The 18,190-nt window shown below is 41.4% G+C and overlaps 1 protein-coding gene across 1 annotated transcript; it reads left to right on the forward strand.

Annotated features, from left to right (window-relative positions):
- Nucleotides 1-381: 381 nt before the first annotated feature.
- AKIRIN2 (akirin 2) lies at nt 382-16,740 on the forward strand. The gene is made up of 5 exons (XM_040058698.2): nt 382-1,019; nt 10,967-11,110; nt 11,836-11,985; nt 15,685-15,756; nt 16,056-16,740. The coding sequence occupies exons 1-5, from the start codon at nt 815-817 to the stop codon at nt 16,064-16,066; spliced, it is 582 nt and encodes a 193-aa protein (XP_039914632.1). The 5' UTR covers nt 382-814; the 3' UTR covers nt 16,067-16,740.
- The last annotated feature ends 1,450 nt before the right edge of the window (nt 16,741-18,190 follow it).

The following is an 18,190-nucleotide window of genomic DNA, read 5'->3' on the forward strand; positions in this document are numbered from 1 at the left end:
CGATTTCACATGCAGGCAAGCGCCACGCGGACGTAGCTCAGCCGTCCGGCCCGCTCGATAGCTGCGCTAACAGAGAGCAGGGCAGCACCATCGCCTCCTTTGTGTCCCCGCGTTCCAAGGGGACCTGCCGGCCCTTCCCAAGGGTCCCGCCGCGTCCTCCATCCACACCCCAGCCCGCACCCTCCCAGGGGGGATTTAAACCAGAACCCGGAAGCCTACCCTGCCGGTACAGTGCGCACCGGGAGCTGTAGTCCCAGCTCCCCAGCGGCCTTCCTGCCTTTGAGCGCCGGGGGCCGGGGCGGAGAAACCACGAGTCCCGTGAGCCTCTGCGGCGGGGGGGGCTGGCGTTTGAACCGGCGGCGTTGTTGTTGACGCCATATTGCTGGTGCGGGGGTTACGGCCGGGAGCGCCATCGCCGCCGCCATCGCCGCCGCCCGGGCCCCGCCATCGCCATCGCCCCGCATCGGCCGCCCCGCACCGCGCACCTGGGACCGGCACCGCGCCCCTCGGCACTGCTCGTGCCCCGCCACCGGCCGCGGGCGGAATTTGTCCCGGCCGGGCAGGGCGGAGCGGGCGGGGAGAGCGGAGGTCCAGCCGAACTGAACCGGGGCTGCTGCTGCCGCTGCCGGGGCTGCTCCCTAGAGAGAGGCCGGCGGGGAGGCGGCGGAGGCGGCCCTGACGCAGCCGCCCCCTCCTTTCCTTTCCCTCCCCCCCAGCCCACTCCAGACAGCGGGGAAGACGCCTCTGGGCAGGGCCGGCTGCTGCCGCCTTCACCGCTGCCCCTCGCTCCGAGCCCCCTTGGCCGCTCCGCGCCATGGCTTGCGGCGCCACTTTGAAAAGGACTCTGGATTTCGACCCGCTGCTGAGCCCGGCGTCCCCGAAGCGAAGGCGATGTGCGCCATTGTCAGCCCCGGCCTCAGCCGCCTCCTCCTCCTTCGCCGCCGCTGCCTCCTCCCCGCAGAAATACCTGCGCATGGAGCCCTCGCCCTTCGGAGAGGTGTCGTCCCGGCTCACCACAGGTGAGGGACGCGGCACTCCTTGCGCCCGGCAGCCCCCCCACCCCTCCACCCCGGGGCAGTTCGGCGGGGAGGGGGCCGGGAATGCGGCCGGGAAGCGGGGAAGAGGGAGGGCGGGGGGGGGGGTGTTTGGGTGGGTCTGGCGTCCCCCTCCAGCCATTTTCTGCCGGGCTGTGCGGCTGGCAGCGGCCGGGGCGATCCCTGCTCGGCTTGGCACCGAGAGACACAATAGAAATGGCCGTTTGCAGCAGGAGAGGAGGGGGAGGAGGAGGAGGGACGGGGAGGAAGGAGGGGGGGCGGGTTGAGCCGACGCGGGCGGGTGGCCATAGGAAAGGGGTCGGTGAAAGCGGGGGGGTGAGACTAGAGAAAAGGACCCGAGCGGCGGACGGGGCGGGGTGGGGGTGCTGTTCGGGGGAGGCTCGATCCTAGGAAAGGAGGAGGCCGGCTTTTTTTCTTTTTTTCTTTTTTTTTTTTTTTCCCCTCCTGTTCCGCGGGTGCCTGGATGTGGCAAGGAGAGCCGCAGGGGCGAGCCGAGCTGCGGAAACGCTGGGGGCGGCAGGGGGCGGGGGTGTGACCGAGGTTGGGCTGGGGTCGGGAGTCGGCGGGGCCCCAGTCGATCCCTTCTCGCAGCCATTATCGGTGGGTCGAGGCGGCGGCACCTCCTCCCGTTGCTCAGACATCGGGGGAGGGCGAGGGGGGCAGGGCGGGGAGGCCGGCCTGTCATCCATCACCCGCAAGACGCCAGTGGGAAAAAGCAAAAGCGGATAAAACAAAGGGGTAATCCCACTTCCCAGCCCCTTTATACGGTCCATCGTCCCGGTTAACCCATTCTGTGGTATCCTTAAAAGTTCCGTAGGAAAACCGAGCGTTAAAAGCAGTTGTGTGCAAGGGTGAGAGTTGCCTTTAGGGCAGATAAAATGGAATCGGGCGGTCTCCTCCTCTCGTCTGGGAGACGCGGGGCAAGAACGAAGCCCTTTTTACATTCTTAAGGTGCAAGAGATGAGTCAACCGGCGGCCCTAAAAGCTCGAGGTCTGCTTGTGTAATGGATGTCAATTAAAAATCAACCGAGTTCTTTTTAGCAGCGAGTAGGGAGAGAAGGAAGGAGCGAATCTTGGCCGGGCACGCAGGGTTGATTGGCCCGTGCCATGCTTAGTCCAGGGGGCAGCTTCCAGCAGTGCACTCAGGGACGGTGCAGATCGCGGCCATGAGCGGCTGTAGCGCCGAGGTACGGATGTATCCGTGTCCTTTGTGTGCAGGGGAAAAAAAAAAAAGCCCTCTGCAGTTGTTGCAGCAGAATTCCTTCCGCCGTTGTGTTTGGTACTCCCTTTTATAACAAAAGTTGGCTCCAGGTTACCAGGCACTAAGTTTGAATGTTCAAATTGCCATCTACACGTAGGCCGGTGCCTTGTTTCAGTATTTTTACTTTGGAAAATGGTACCATTCAATACATTTTTTTTAGAGGTTTTAAATAATAAAAAAATTGCTATGGAGGAAATATAGAGGGCATACAGAGTAAAACTTGGCATCAGTGCCTTGATTTTTTTTTTTTTTTTGAACCTCTAGGAAAGGATCTTGAATGAGTCAGCGGTCTGGGATGAGAGTTGTGATGGATGGCACTCCCTGGTACAGCGAGGCATTACATGTACTCTGAAATAGATATTTAAAATCAGACCTGATTTAATTCTTTTAGAGGATAAGTGTTGCTTCTTTGCAGTGATTGCTTTTGGTTTCTTTGGCATTTGGAGAGCTTAGGTTATGAATATTTAATAGAAATATTGTCTAGCCAGTAAATATACATTGCTGAAAGAGGCAAATCAATAAAATTTTCAGAAGAGACAACCTACAGCAGTATTTGAGGTAATATCTAAGCTTCTACCCTAATCATTCTGAAGGGCTTCAAAACTGAAATGTTACTGAAATTGAGCAAATACAGGGCTCCATCTCCTGATAAAATCAGAGATGCAGGTGGTAATCCATGTGACAAGGTGATCTCTGTACAGACAGGGATGCATTTTATGTATAAAAGATGTGTTTAGTATAATGAAGAGTGAATGAAAGTAAATCAAAATGTCTTGTACAGCACCTGAATACTCCTAAGCAAAACTTGAAACATTTATAAGTTGTGCACATTTACATGGGTTTTGCTTAAAAGCTCCCTCTGTGGTTTCCGTTACACAGAAAATCTTTAGAGTGTGCTTGTGTAAATGTATCTGTTTATCAGCTTGCTTAGCTTTTAATTTCAGTTGAATTTGGGGGTATTATCACATGCTGTATATTTCATTTGCTCAGTGAGCAAAATAGAGCTCATAATTTTAAAGAGGCCTGTTAAAAGATTGTTGTGATTCATCTAATTTAGTAAATGTACCTCTGAACTAATAGTTTGCATTCTCACTGGCAGTCACTTAGAAGAATCAGGTGGTTTATTCTAGAGTTCTGACTTAGGTTGAGGCCTAGTGTTTCCATCGACTCTAAAATGAGTTCACATGACTATTTCTGATGCAGATGTCTGCATTAGGATCAGATAAACCTTGCTGTATTTGTGAAAAGAATTCCAGTCCAATTTAAAAAGTGTTCCCGAGTCACCATTTTGTGCTAGTTTTTGTGTTGGGAAATTTTTTAGCAATAGCCAGAATTCAGTTGACTTGGGTTTTTCTCAGCCTGTTACAGTAGTCCTTAGATTTCCAACACTTAAAAAGCATCTGTCTGCATTTTGTGTCATGAAAATTAGTGTTCATATGAAATCAGAGCTCTGGATATAAAGAACCTGATGCTTAGACTTCATTTTAAGTTCATGCATGAAAATTTTTCTTCTATCTGATATTCTGACCTGGTAGTGTTTAACTTCACACAGTGGAGACCATATCAGCACCAGGACTTCTTAACCACAGCGTTCATAATTTCAAAAATGAATTATCTGGAAGCAGACTACAGATTGATGGAGGGGTGTGCTGAGAACAGAATACAGTGTGGTAGTCAGATGAGAGAGCAGCTGTCTGTATAGAGTGGTCATAGACAAATAACCAATGTCTGTTTGAGAGAGGGTAGGCTTATTCAAGATGAAATTTATCTCTCACAAGAGTGTTTTAATATTTTGTGGTTATTTGAACAGCTGTTAGGTCACTTCCAGTTTCTCGGTGAATTTGGCAGCCAAACTGTAATTGTGGCTTTACAGTCTGTACTTTCTGTGGAATTGTGCTTAATGGCTTGGGCATTCTCATGAGTACAATTGCTAATTCTTAGCGTTAGCATTATTTGCATGTAGAATGATGTTTTTAAAACTGTGTTCACTATAAGCAGTGCAGAACATACCTGCCTAGCATAAAACTGGTTTAGTTTTGAAAGACTGGCTCCTCTTAAATATTTTTCTACTGCTAGAATACTACAGATGAGTTTTAGTTTCATGTAAGTTTTAGCTATAAATGAGACTGTTTTGTGTAATTTGAATAACTGCACTGGGGTCTGGATGCTGCCTATGTGTTACGCATACACTTGTAGGGTTTCCTCTGAAGTCCAGAGGGTACTTTTCTGTTTCAGAGCTGTTCAATGAATTCAAGGGTGAAAGGAGAAAAACATTGGCAATATTATTTCCATTTTCTTTGCTGGATGTTTTGGAACCATTGTTTGCAGTTTTACGCAGATGGCAAGTTGTTTGAGAGTGGGGAGGAAAAAACAAAGATTTCATTTTTTTAAATTCAGAGGCAGGTTGAGAAGGCCTGCATGTCTGGATATTTCTGAGATTGAAGCTACAGTGGGAAATAGAGTTGAAAGAAATTGGTGGGACAGAAGGGAGAAATAATGTTGGTCTTAGGGATTTAAATCTCCTAATTCCTGGTACATAGAAACTCTAAAGAGAGACTGAGATAACAAGTTTTTTTCCACACTTCATCCAAAACCAGAGGTTAACTTGAAAGACCTTTTTGCAGTCAAAAAGGATGAAATAATTTAAAAATCCACCACCTTGAGCACATGCAGTTTTTCCTCCGTCTGAAACATTCATCTGCCTCAGCACTTCACCAGCAACTAACTAATGTTGCAAACTAAAAACCATAGAGGGTTGAGAACAGGCCTCTCATGAGGGACTCTTTACAAACAGAAGGTAGATAAATTTGCCTTTAGTATGTGTTTTTTCTTTCACAGAATAGTCTGGAAAAATATCGATGTAATTGACACAGTTTTTCAAAGTCTTTGACCTTTTGGAATAGGAGGAACTGTAAGTCTTCCCTGTGGGCTGTCCTCCTATGACCTTTGAGTTGCCCTCTTACAGCAAACTGAACTACTTCTGTCTAAAACTTGGTCAGGCAATGGCCAGGCATTTTAAATGAACAGATCCAGTGGCTTTGGAATGTGACATATTAGTAGTGCTGCATCTCTTTCTGTTTAATTTTTGTTTTGTTAACATATCCACATGTGTATTTATTGCTAAATTATCTTGGTGAGATGCCAAGTTTCTCATTGTGCTCCAGTATTGCAGAAATCATTAGGATTTTAAAAGACAAAACATTCCCACCCCTTAAAAAAAGTCACGTAATGGCTGCATCTGGACTTCATAATTTAATTTACATGAGAAATTTTTGTATAGATGCCTGTGGTGACTATAAATGTTAAATCCCCTTGGTTGTAGACGTCATAAAATGTTGAAGCCGTTTTTTTTGTTTCAGTGGCAAGTCTGATAAATGCAATGTGGCAGTTTTTCATGTGAAGGAAAGATCTAATTGCTGTGTCTTAATACATTTTGCATTGCTTGATTTATTTTTCATTCCTCGATCCCTTGATCAGGAGAACTGGGACTTCCTGAAATAATACATTTGCAGAATGAGGTAATGCATATGTGAGCATCCAGCTTGTGGGAGAACCAGAACTTTTGTCAGCCGGAAACCTGGAGTAACTGGATCTCGTGAGGTGGCCTGCTCTGTGCCCCAGTCTGTGGCAAGCTGCTTCTGTCCATTCTGTAGTTCTAGGCAGTGGCTGTGAGGTGTCAGCATGTACCCCGTACCATGTTTTCTCTCTGGCTTAGAGCATGCTCCTCTGAGGGGGAGTATGGTTTCCAAAAGTTAACATTCTGTTACTGACCTCTAAACGTGCCGAATTAAGAAGCGTAAGTGGAGTGGTTGATACCTGAGACCAAAGCAAGAGAGCAAGAGGAATATTTGGGTTGTTTTAATCTCTGTCTCTGCCAGCGTTCACTGGTTAGGTAGAAAAAACCCTTGAGGAATACCTTTACCCATTGCTCTGCTGCAGTGCTGCCTTTAGGGGAAACTGGCATCTTGAAATTAACATTATATGTCAGTAGTCTAGTGGGGAGACCAAAAGTAGGAATGTGGTAACATCAGCTAGGTGTTGAATAAGGTTGAAAGCCTAATGGAAATGTTATATATTAATTTGAACAAGGACAGTGGAGCAGTTTTGCTTTAACAGAAGCTGAAGTCCCTAAAGACGTATTCCATTGACATCAGGATAACATTTGATTGATTACTTAGAAGAAATCTCAGGCATGCTTCGGGTTTGAATACATATGTTGAATGGTGACAGTGCAAACTGAAACTTCAGCTAAAGGTTCCATTTCAGGCCAGGAAGACTGCTACTCTGATTTCATCCCATTGAGTCACCTTCCTGTGTATTTTGCTGAATTTTCCTTAGCTAAATTAGGGAAGCCAGGAACTGCGATGAGAGATTGATAGTTTAAAAATCAAGCCCAAAGAAGAAAGTCCTTCATGTGAAACAATCAGCATCTTCATGGCTGATAAGCTGTTATTAAAATGGAGAAAATAATTGTTTGCCTTGTTAACTTTTAAAGATGAACTGCTGTTTCCTTTGTACACAATTTCTAGGTAATTACAGGTCAGGATGAAGTAATTAGATGGCAGAATTTTGAAAAATATTAACTTGACTTCTTATCATGAATTAAAGTCTACATTCACTCCTTGGAAATTAATATTTGGCTTTGTAATCCATTAGTGTGACAATCATATTTCAGACGTCAAAGTTGAACTCTAATTTACCCTGTTCATATTTCATCCTCTCTTCATTCGGAAAACTTCATTCTCCAAATGGCATCTCAAGTTCTGAAAGATGTTAATGCAAAATTTAAAGAACCTATGGAACTTCATGCTCTTAGTACACAGCTCTGGATAAAAAAAGAGCATCCATGCACTTGATTATAGTCAGGTGTATTTAACTGAACCCCTGATGCCTTTGGTGGGTATGGTGAGATGATAGCAGTTTTCATTTGTCAATCTTAGCCTTGAACCTGAAGGAGAAGGGGGCATAAAACAGATTCTTGTGTAACTAGTAGAGATTCAAAGTCATGTTGAATTTGAAATGCTATTTTTGAAGTACTAATTCATTTCAGTGTGTTAGCAGTATGGCTTTTTCTTCTGTCCGACGAGCCTGATTTTCACTTTCAGCACCTCTGCCTCCTGTTTGCTGTTAAATATCTCTGTGCCTTCAGAGGCATCTCTAACCAGTAGGAACCACTGAGCACAGGGAGGGTAGAGTGAAATCACAAAGAAACTGAGGATGGGCCACAGTGATGTGTGTTTCATCATATTAAATGTATTTCTTTAGTCATGTTGGATCAAATCATTGTCTGATGTACAATATCTGATTTGAACTTCAGTGTATGTTCAAGGTGAATGAAAGCTTTTATTTAAAATATCTAGTAAGTTGTAATATATGCTATGCAAGTTTTCACTTAAATTTTACAGTCTTAGAGAAGGTGACAGAGTTGATTTTCTTTAATGAGTGTACTTTCAGATTCTAAGTTTTTATATGTAAAATAATTTGTTAATTAAAATGCATGTCATTGTTTTAAAGGACAATTTGAGCCTCCACACTGAGGCACATAAAAGAGCTGTGCTGTGCTTGACACCAGTTCAGTGCACATTTTAGCTCAGTTGTGCACTGCAGAGAGAATAGTCAGAACTAATTGGAAGCTGGAGAAGTTAAAAAACTGAACTTGAAAAAGCAGGAAGGTTTTCTGGAAGCAAAAATAGGTTGGATCTATGGATTCTAAGCTTTGTTTAACTGGGTCAGAGTTTTAAGTCTTTACACTTAGATGTCTGCTGTATAGGTGGTGTTCAGAAGTTTTCTGGTTTGCACTACCTTAATATTTCATGGCTTCCTGCAAGTGCTGAGATGCTGTAGAAATGTTAATATATTTGTCTGGAATTGTGAAACAGAACCATAAATGAGAGAAGTAACTTGGTGCTTTTAAGCTGTTTGTCATACTGTATTAAATTATTTTAAATTGGAATTCAGATTTTCATTTAAAACGAGTCATAAATATTTGCAGGCTTACATTGTACTTCACAGTGAAGTAGTTTTATGTCTGCTTAGTCTTTGCTGATATAAAAATGTGCCTGCTTTATTTGAAGCATTCCTGGTCTCATCATTCATGTGAGAAGTCATTGAAAGTTTGGTGCCATGTTAGACTGGCGTTTCTTGACTGTTAATCTCCATTTTATAAGCGGTGGAAATCGGGAAGTATGAGATGAGTCAGTCTGCTTGCCTGCTATCAGCAAGGTACTGAGTACACCTTACAGTCCAGTTCTCTCTGCTGAGCAGTTGTGCTTAAATCTTTGAAGTTAGTCTGAGTAGAGGAATGCCATTTACCAAACCAGGTTATGGACACGCTTAGCAACTGTTCAGTCAGTGCTTAACATTTCAGGCTTTTTTTCTCCTGGTTGCTGTTTGCAGTGTAGGCAGTGTCATGTTTAAATAGTCCTTTCTCTTAAGCTTTGCTTAGTTCTATACCTTTGGCTGAAGTCATAGTAATTCTAACTGTTAAAGTGATTTTGTCAGGATGGGGATCTCTCAGTATCTGTCAGTAGTGTTTCTTGAGATTTTTGGTTTTCACAGCAAGATTTGAATGTGGGAATTTGATAAATGTTGCCAAATTAGAAGTAGATGAAATTGCTGTAATATCATTGAGACTTCTTGTCCACAATTCAGTACAATTTGGAGTAGAATCATGTGCACAAATCTTAATTTTCTATCCTAGTTGTTACTGTTTTCCCAAAGTCCACACCAGATTTCTCTGCTTCCTCTCCCTGGTTCCCCCACACATCCCCTCTTGCTTTTGCTCCTTTTGTTCTGGCTGGTATTTTAACATTTCCTCTAAATTATTCCTTGTTTAATTTCCAGGGTTTGTTAGGACTGAAGGAGACATGGCATATGATTGTTGATTTAACTCTTGCAGTTTTATCAGTTGACCAGTCTGTTTACGTTTTTTTGTCCATAATGATTTTAGTGGTTAATGTGGTTTGAAAATGTTTCTGCAAAAACAAAAAAGAAATGAGAACTGTAGAAAAGATTTTTATCCCAGTTGTTATACCTGAAATTTGCCTAATTTTTTTGCGATTCACGTGGAATTCGGAAAGTATGGCCAGGATAAAGAAGGATGGTCATGGTCCATTTTGTTCTTCAGTTAATACAAATGCAGTGTGAATATGTGCAGTCATGCAGTCATGTTTCTCATAGTGTAAACATGCATTAGATAGATAATCGTATGAGCTGTTTGGTTCCCATTCAAAGTTACGCAGTATCACTGCAGCCAGAACAGCATTTGATTTTGAGAAGTATTGTTCTACTACCATAATGCCATTGAGTATAAATATTGTCAGGCCTTTCTCTGACTGATGTGTGTATGCACATGACCAGCTCTGCATGGGATTGTGTTTAATTTTGGAAGCTTGACTGCATCCTGGTTTAACATGATTTGTGTACTTTGGTAACCTACAGGAGTGTGTGTATCTTGTCCTACAGAAAGTATGAATCCTCCATCCCCCCACCAGTTTCTTGTGGCTGCTTCTCTTAATTTACCTGCTATGCTTTTTTATTACTGTTTTATTATTTTCTTCTGCATTTGTTGCTTCTTTGAACCATATTACTGACCTCCCATTAGAGGTCGGAGAAAATTGTACAGCTGCAGGCATGGGACTGAAAAGGTATCAAGTCCTTAATCAATGGACAAAATCCAAGAAAGCTCCTTTGCTGACACTGCAGTTGACTCAAAACAGTTTTCTCTCTATGAATTGGAAATCTCTAGACTGACTCATGGAATTGAACCATGACAGCATTTAAACATCTGAGCTGAAAATTGGTGTTTGCTTCCACTTGGTCTAGCAGAGGCTTCAGCCACTGACTGAAGAAGGTGGTAGCTGAAGTTAGCTGCATCACGTGGTTCCTTACTAGACGTGTTCAGATATGGAACCTCGGTAGCATATGGATTACAAACATTAAATTTGGTTTAAGTTTCCATGGTATTTTATTGGCAAAATGCAACAGAAATAGGAAAGTTCTGAGCGGAGTCCTGTGTAACTCTGACGTATCATGTGGATTTATATGTGTTTGAGTTTTGGAAAGTTGTCTTTGCTAAAATGTCTGGAAGTGTCAGTGGAAGCCAAATTCCAATTCTTTGATATTTTAAGCAGTAAGTGCTTAATGGATATTGTATAAATTGTGTTTTCCTCTTCTCTGTGCTTGCCTGCAGGCCATGCACCCTACAGATGGGAATGGCAATTCATGTGGATGTTTTATTCGAGAGTCTCTTGTTACTGTTAACTCTGTGAATGATAAATGTTGTGTATGGGTGAAAGGTTAAAGATACAATATATGAAGCAAAGATAATTAATACCAGTATAAGTTTTATAGCCAAATTTTTATCCATGCACATTGTATTGTTCCTAAATTTTAGGATGCTGAGTTTTTTATTAGCAGTACTCTGGTGCCGAAACTTGGCCTTCCTGTTCTCCTGGTGAAAACAGTCTGGGTTACCTTTCTTTTAATTAGTTAAATAGTTTTATGTTTTAGGTAAAACGTTGTGTGTTTTGCAGGTCACGTTTTAAGAGTCTGTCTATCTTTTATCATCTCTTATTTATCTACAGCATTTGATACTTGAGTGGAAATCAAGCAAAATGGTGAAATGTAAAAGTTTTTTTTTTCTTTTTAGAACAAATTCTCTACAACATAAAACAGGAGTACAAACGCATGCAGAAGAGAAGACATTTAGAAAATAGCTTCCAGCAGACAGATCCTTGTTGTTCTACTGATGCACAGCCACATGCATTTCTCCTTACTGGACCAGCTTTGCCAGGTATGCAGATAATTCTGTGTAATTTTCTTGTGTTTTCTTAGACTCCGCTTTTATAAACAATTTTTTCAAGTTACTTGGTGGTTTATGACACGTTCTCACCAGTTACTGTTGCTTTTTTGGCCGCAAATTGTGTGTAATTCTGCTATATTCTGTTATTCTGTCAGATTCCATATAGTTTTCCCTGTTACCTGTTGTGTTACAACACATCCCCACTGGTTACTGGTGCCTTTTTTTTTTTTTTTTTTTTTTTTTTTTTTTTTTTTTTTTTTTTTTTTCAATAATGGCATTGGTCTGGAAGATGTTTTTCATTTTAAGAATTGGTGGGACAAAAACCTGGCATTGTTTTCAGGAGACCATCCTGCCTACTCTGTCATTGATACTATAAAAGGCTTTTGCAAAGCAGCTGTCTTGGCACCAATATACTGTACTATAATTTTAATACAAAATAGTAGCTTAAATTTGTACATGGCAACTGCCATGTAAATGGTGTTTACAGTGTATGTGTGACACTCTTGGGGTTTTGACGGTTGAGGATGTTGTCCATTTTCCTTTTGAACATCCAGTTCTGCTTCAGTAGTAATTAGGAGGATCAAATAACAGAGAAAATCTTCAAATATTTTGTAAAGTTATTCTAATGTAAAAGGTGTTAAAAAAACCTGATTATAAAAAACTGGCTCTGATCTACTTGTAATTGTAAATTGGTATGCCCAAATATTTACTTTCAGGTACTTCATCTGCAGCATCATCACCATTGAAAAAAGAACAGCCCCTGTTTACTCTCAGACAAGTTGGAATGATCTGTGAACGTTTGCTGAAAGAACGTGAAGAGAAAATCCGTGAAGAGTATGAAGAAATTTTGACCACAAAACTTGCAGGTATCTTAGAGTTCAGAATAATATATGTCGGAGTGAGTTTGAAAGCTTAAAACTTCTCTTACTTTTGTTACAGTGTATGTTTTTTTCTGACCTAATCTGATGAAGGAGTGGGGTTACATACATGGTAGAAAAAGTGATGTTTACTCCCTTTGATAGGTTTTTTCCTTCTGTGCTGCTTTGGATAGAAAGTATGACTCTTAGTTATTACTACTCAGTGCAGACAGTTAGAACTTTCTCTTGCTGTTGTGTCTGAATTGACAGTTCCCCCCCCCCCCCCCCCCTTTTTTTTTTTTTTTTTTTTTTTTTTTTTTTTTTTTTTTTTTTTTTTTTTTTTTTTTTCCCTCCAGAAAGACTGCCTTTAGAGCTCTTTTTGAAAGGACTGGTTTTTTTTGTTTTGTTTTTCCCTGCTTGGGAACTGACTTCCTTTTTCTGGAATTTGGCAAGACGACTGTACCTAAGATTTCCCTTTCTCTTCCCAGTACTTACCATTACACTGCTGCCAGCAGTGTTTGGTATCTGCTTGGGGGTCAGTTCAACTGTTTTTTCTGATGCTCCATGCTGAATCCTTGTATTTCACAATTCAGCTGAAATTCATGGTACTTGATTCCAGCTTTTCTTTCCATAAAGATCATGCTAATGTCAGCATTGTAAATATGACCTTTCTTTAGTTTTTGAGGTCCTTTACTTCTAAGCCTCTTGCTAGCATTTGAGCACTTAAATTATTGTGCATTCAGAGGTAGGTGCTTTCACAGTATGATTTGGAGTCTAATTTAATATTGAGTGTGATGATAATGGGAATCTGAGCACACTGTTCTGCAAACTTGCTTTTGAATACCTACAGTTGTTCTGCTTCCCACCTGAAAACGCATCAGAATTAAAGCTGCCAGGTCTCTTCAGGTGGGATTAAAACCTTTTACAGGCATGCTCATGCAGAAAGTTACCAGGCTTGTGGGTTGCTTGTGATAGTATTGTCTCTGCACCTGAGGTTCTGTTCACATTCTGCACTTGCTGATCTACTATTTCTGAGTAGTAAATTGCTATAGTTCTATGTCCCTCTTAAATCTACGTCTATTTAAAACCATAACTAGAGCCATGAATACTTTTGCTGCTTTTGGCTTGGTGTTCCATTTCGGTGTTTTTCTTTTTAACCTGCTTCAGCCTGATGAATTAGGACTCTATAGAACTTTTTCTCCTGATTTATGTATGTGTAGGAATTGGGTCATTTCTTGTATTTTCTCAAATGCATTTCATTTAGCAGGGATCATAACCATTTGAAGACCAGGTAGATTTACATTTGTACGAGACACTTTTGGAGCACAAGCTTGTAGTTCTTTACAAACAGGAAGCCCTTCTATCAAGTTCCTTACATGTGCTCTGTCTCTCAGTCCCAAAGGGAGCATTGTTGGGTTTGTTTTTGGGAAAGGAAGGGGATTGAATTCCATCTGGGAGTCGTGGTTTAGTGAGATGATTTAGGTTTACTTATTCTTACCATGGTGCTCACCAAAAGAGCAATTTAGGAAGATCATATTACTGAATCACATAAATTAAGCCAGTAATACATTTTAAACATTATATGAGAATTTAAAAACTGACAAAAGAAATTTCTAAATCCTTACATAGAAGGGCAGTTATGGTTGTCTGCTGAGAGAATGGTTATATCCTTTTCTAAACTTCATGCAGTAAGCTGATACTCTTTTGTTACAAAAGTGAAGTCAAAGGAAATGTAACTGGAAATTCTATAATAAATCTCATTTGAATAGCTTCTTTTCAGTGACTTAATGTTTGCATCTTGGATATTTTCTGAATCAGAGTTGTCATGTAGGTAGTTAGCCAGATACTGCCTATTCTTTCCGTCTTCCATGTTCTTTGTGAGCAGAGTTGCTTTTCGTGCAGAATAAATGTTTGGTAAATGGAAAACTCAGATCATTGCCCTGATTTCTCTTTCTTCCTCTGTTACCTGAAACCGCTGTGTTAGCGCAAACTCGGTTTTGCAAGAGCCTTAGGGAAACACTAGCTTGAAAGGTTTTAAAGAATCTGTGAAAAACAGCCTTTTGTAGTATTGTAATTGTATTTGTATTCATGTCATTTAGCCACCTGATTTAAAATAGTTAGGGTGTATATGATACAGTGATGTAAGTATTTGTGTGGTGTTCACTTAAATTTTCAAGTAGTTCACTGTACGTAGGCTGCTCCTACCTTTGGATTGCTTAATTTCTGAATCTGAATGTCACAAGAAAGGGGCTTTTTAGTAACTGGATTTTTAAGAAAGTTTGCAAAGCCATAGTTCTAACAAAGATGATGTTACCAAGCAGCTGTATATGTTGACTTCCACCTTTAAAGAAGATCATTCGCAAATTCAATTTTGGCCTTTAATACATTCTTTTAGGAAAAGTTGTAGTTGCTGTTATTTCTTGAAATGGTTTCAGGGCACTAGATCCTTCAGTCTGCTCTTCGTGTTATTTTGTTGTTTGGCTGAAGTCCTCGCATGGCCGCTGAAAAACCGCTGGTCAAAACCGCAGTGAAACAGGTCCTGCTTGTGGGCAGAGGGGAGCTGACCCCAGGCCCCCTTGGTCAGGGATAAATGTCCTTGGACCTTTGGGTCTGCTCCGTACTTTGGGCTGCTGCTGCACTACTTGCTGATTACTGATACCCTGTTTACTTCAAAGGTGAAGCTCATCCCTGCAAGAGGATGGGGACTTTATTGGGGCAAACCTGTGGGACTAGGAACCACTACAAATCTAACTGCATTTTTGGTTGAAGATTGCCTTCTTTGACCTTGCCCTTTTCTCAGAACACCCCACATTGCTGCACATGTATTTTTCCACAAGGGAGGAAGGGGAATGGAGAGAAACGGCATCTGGTAGATATTACTCTCCTTGTTCAATTTCCTAATTCTGAAAGGTGATACCCTGCTGATGAATGCAGAATTAAAAGTGAATAAAATATTGCAAATGTATTTGTATGCATGTGTGTGTAGAGAAGAGTAACCTTTCTGGGAAATAACGGTGCTTAGTTCAAAGCCAAGTATGTTCCATATCAAGATTTCATTTCAGATGACACAGTAACCATTTTTATGCAGTCCACAGTCAACTATGTGTCTCCCGTATTAGCTACTTTTGTGATTGGAGTTATTCAAAAGTTAGTCAATTAACATTTCATACTTTCAGTTTCTTGTTTGCTTTTGATTTTCTGGCTGTCAGCAAAGAGAATTTGTAACTCTGTAGCAGATTCCTTCCGTGTACTTTTATGTTTCCATTTCATTAAATTAATTTGCTTACATCTGGTAGTGGTAGGAGCAGATAAATTAGTTTCCAACCTTAGCACTGACCTTGTAACTACTCTGCCCCCATTATGGGTCTGTAAAATGGGCACACTTGATTGCTTCAAATACAGTGTGTGATACTTAGCCAGTTGTGAGGTATATTGAGGTCTCTGTGCAGTGTAGTTCCCTTTGAGTTTACTGCCATCTTTATCATTTACAGAATTTGTGAGGGAGAGTCTCTTCATTAAGGGGACATTGGCTGAATTGTTCTGGAGGATAAAAAAGAAATGGCAGCTATGAACTGTATTGTTATTTAAAACAACTGCTAGTTGGGGGTGTGTTTAACTTGTATGATTTCTGTTTATAAAAATTAGCCCTGAGTATTTTTCTGTTTGATTTAAACTTAATACTCATACTTGAATGCTTCATCCTTGCAGAACAATATGACGCATTTGTGAAGTTCACGCATGATCAGATCATGCGACGATATGGAGAACAGCCTGCCAGTTGTGAGTATCTTTCTTCTGGTCCCTGTGGCAGCATTGGATTACCAAATGTTCAATAATTTAAATGTCCATTGTTTGTTGTTAAGCTGCTAGACCCCAAGGTAGAATACTCGAAATTGAGAATATGGAATATTGAGGTTGAGAGGGAGTTGTGAGAGAAAATGCAGCTTCTGTTTAAATCATCTAGAACTGGTTTTCCATAGCATGCTGGGGTTTTAGTTTTGATACTGCCATAGAAGGTTTGCACAGAGCTGATACTTGTTACTGCTGTCATTAACTCCTTTTTTTTTTTTTCTTTCCAGATGTTTCATGAATCACACTTTCTGCATATGTGGGCTGCCCTATACACCCTGTTTTATTGTTGCAAGTTATCCCAGTAAAGACTTGCAGCAATGCCATATTTTTTTCCCCCCTGTGAACACAGGTTATTTCAAGCTTTTGTCAGTGGCAACCACTCTTATGCAGCAACTGGTTTTGGAGTGCTCCCTGATGTCAGTACCACCTGGATGTGGACCTTTGCTACCTGTAATAATACCAGTGGCCTCATTTGCTGTATCATTACGATTTGGCTTCTTATGTTAATAAGTTTGAAAAAGTAAAGGATTAAAGCTGGTGTTCTAGAAGTTGCCCTTCACTGGTTGTGTAAATAAAAATGTAGAATGACACTTCTGACTGAAGTTAGTGTGGTTTTCATAACTGTGCACTACAACAGAGCTGTAATCACAGTTAAGTTAGAATGTAATCCCAGGACAATTTTAAGCAAATAGCCCACAGTACTGCCTGTGAAATAGTGAAGGAGGGCATTTCTGTATTCCATGACTTTTTTGGGGGTTAAGAATGGGTTTATATGATTTCTCATTTTTGTAGTTTTTATTTATTCTATCAGTCTTTAACAAATGTTTATTGCTGCAATTTTTCAGTGTATCATTGTTTTACTGCCCTTGTAGTACTGGAATTTAGTTGGAAGAATAAAACATTTACTTCTAATCTGTTTGTTTTTAATATGCAGGTGGAAGTTTTGCTGTGTATGAATAAACTTAAATCTGAGTGTTTAAATGAAAACTTTATTTACTAGCAATAGTGGGTGGGTCAGTTTTAGACAAGGAGAAGGAGGTGGATTAAAATATCAGGTCATTCTTCAGAGGCAGAGAAATTTTCCTTAGATTGGCCATATTGTTTTGTGTTGAGGAAGCATGTTTGGTACAGAATGAACACAAAAGTGGTGATGTAACTTGCTGTAGCTGACTCAAACAGCAGCTGCTCTTGCCTTCCTTCAGATTTCAGTGACACACTAAAGGAAATCTGTTCATGAGATAGAGCAGGTACATGTACTGCAAGCTGGAACAGCGCAGGTATTGCAAGAGCTGAAGGTGTGTAATGCCTGTTCAAGGTTGAGAACCTTGTTGGACACATTCAGCTGTTGACAGACTGCTGCTGTGTTGGTGCTGGCTGCTGCTGTCGGGGGAGTGCTGCGTCTCTGAATCACTGTAAAGTTCCTACATGGCAAGTCCAGATCTGTGTGTTGTGGGGTGGAAGTGTTGCTACCCAAGGCCTTCAGTTACCTGCTTTGGGGATGAGAAAGCAGTTTCAAAGTAATTGTTTGGTTATAAACTGCTGTCTTTTCTAACTTACTGTCAGCTTCTGGTTAAATGGGAGTCTTCTCTGTGGTAGATCTCTGTTCCATCTCAGATTAACACAGGAGTTTGAGTTGAAGCTGGTAGATGAACTTGGTAATTGGCTCATGCTTGCTTATGATACCAGAGAAGCCTCACCATGAGCTCTGCTTCTTGCTGAACTCTTTCATTTAGGAATGAGATTAAGGGTTCAGAATTGGATACATTGTCACAGTATTTGACTATATTGTGCTCACTTTTCTGAAGCCTATCTTGCCTAAATATTTGGATTATTTCTACTTTATTTTCAGAGTCCCAGAAATGAGAAATCTCTGCTAGACTCCCCTCGCAGGTCTTCTGTCCCTGAAGATAAAACAGGGAAGGGCTGTAGTTCTGTTGTCTGCCTTGAAGTCCTCAGCCCCTCTCCTTCCTGCTCCTCGCTTTTTGACCTCTTACTAAGTTGCCCAGGCTAGGAAAATCACTGCTTCTAGGTGAACCACCACACAAATTCTGGCATCCTCATACATCTCATGTATTTCCCATGTTCTTATCTTTTTCTTTGGGATATTTAGATTTATAAATAAATCTAAAATATAAGTGATAAAATAAGTGATGTCATGCTAGCACCCAGCCACTCCTGCACTGCTCCAAATTGATGTGTAATAAGCAGTCTCCTGGCAGATGAAAAGCATGACACCATGGGTGCTGATATATCACAGCTGTGGCATGCTAAGTTTGTGCCTGTTTTGGAAACAAGGTTGCATTCTTCAAAGTTTTTCATTTTTTAACCTGCTGCTTGTTCTGTCTTGGACTTCAAATTGGCT

This window comes from Hirundo rustica, chromosome 3 (assembly GCF_015227805.2).
Source record: "Hirundo rustica isolate bHirRus1 chromosome 3, bHirRus1.pri.v3, whole genome shotgun sequence".
Taxonomy (NCBI): Eukaryota; Metazoa; Chordata; class Aves; order Passeriformes; family Hirundinidae; genus Hirundo; species Hirundo rustica.

Bases quoted from the DNA above. Each gene is read 5' to 3' on its own strand.
- AKIRIN2 (XM_040058698.2), top strand. From the start codon at position 815: ATGGCTTGCGGCGCCACTTTGAAAAGGACTCTGGATTTCGACCCGCTG. The intron at 11,111-11,835 runs GTATGCAGATAA...ATTTACTTTCAG, and splicing joins TACTGGACCAGCTTTGCCAG to GTACTTCATCTGCAGCATCA. The intron at 11,986-15,684 runs GTATCTTAGAGT...TCATCCTTGCAG, and splicing joins TTTGACCACAAAACTTGCAG to AACAATATGACGCATTTGTG.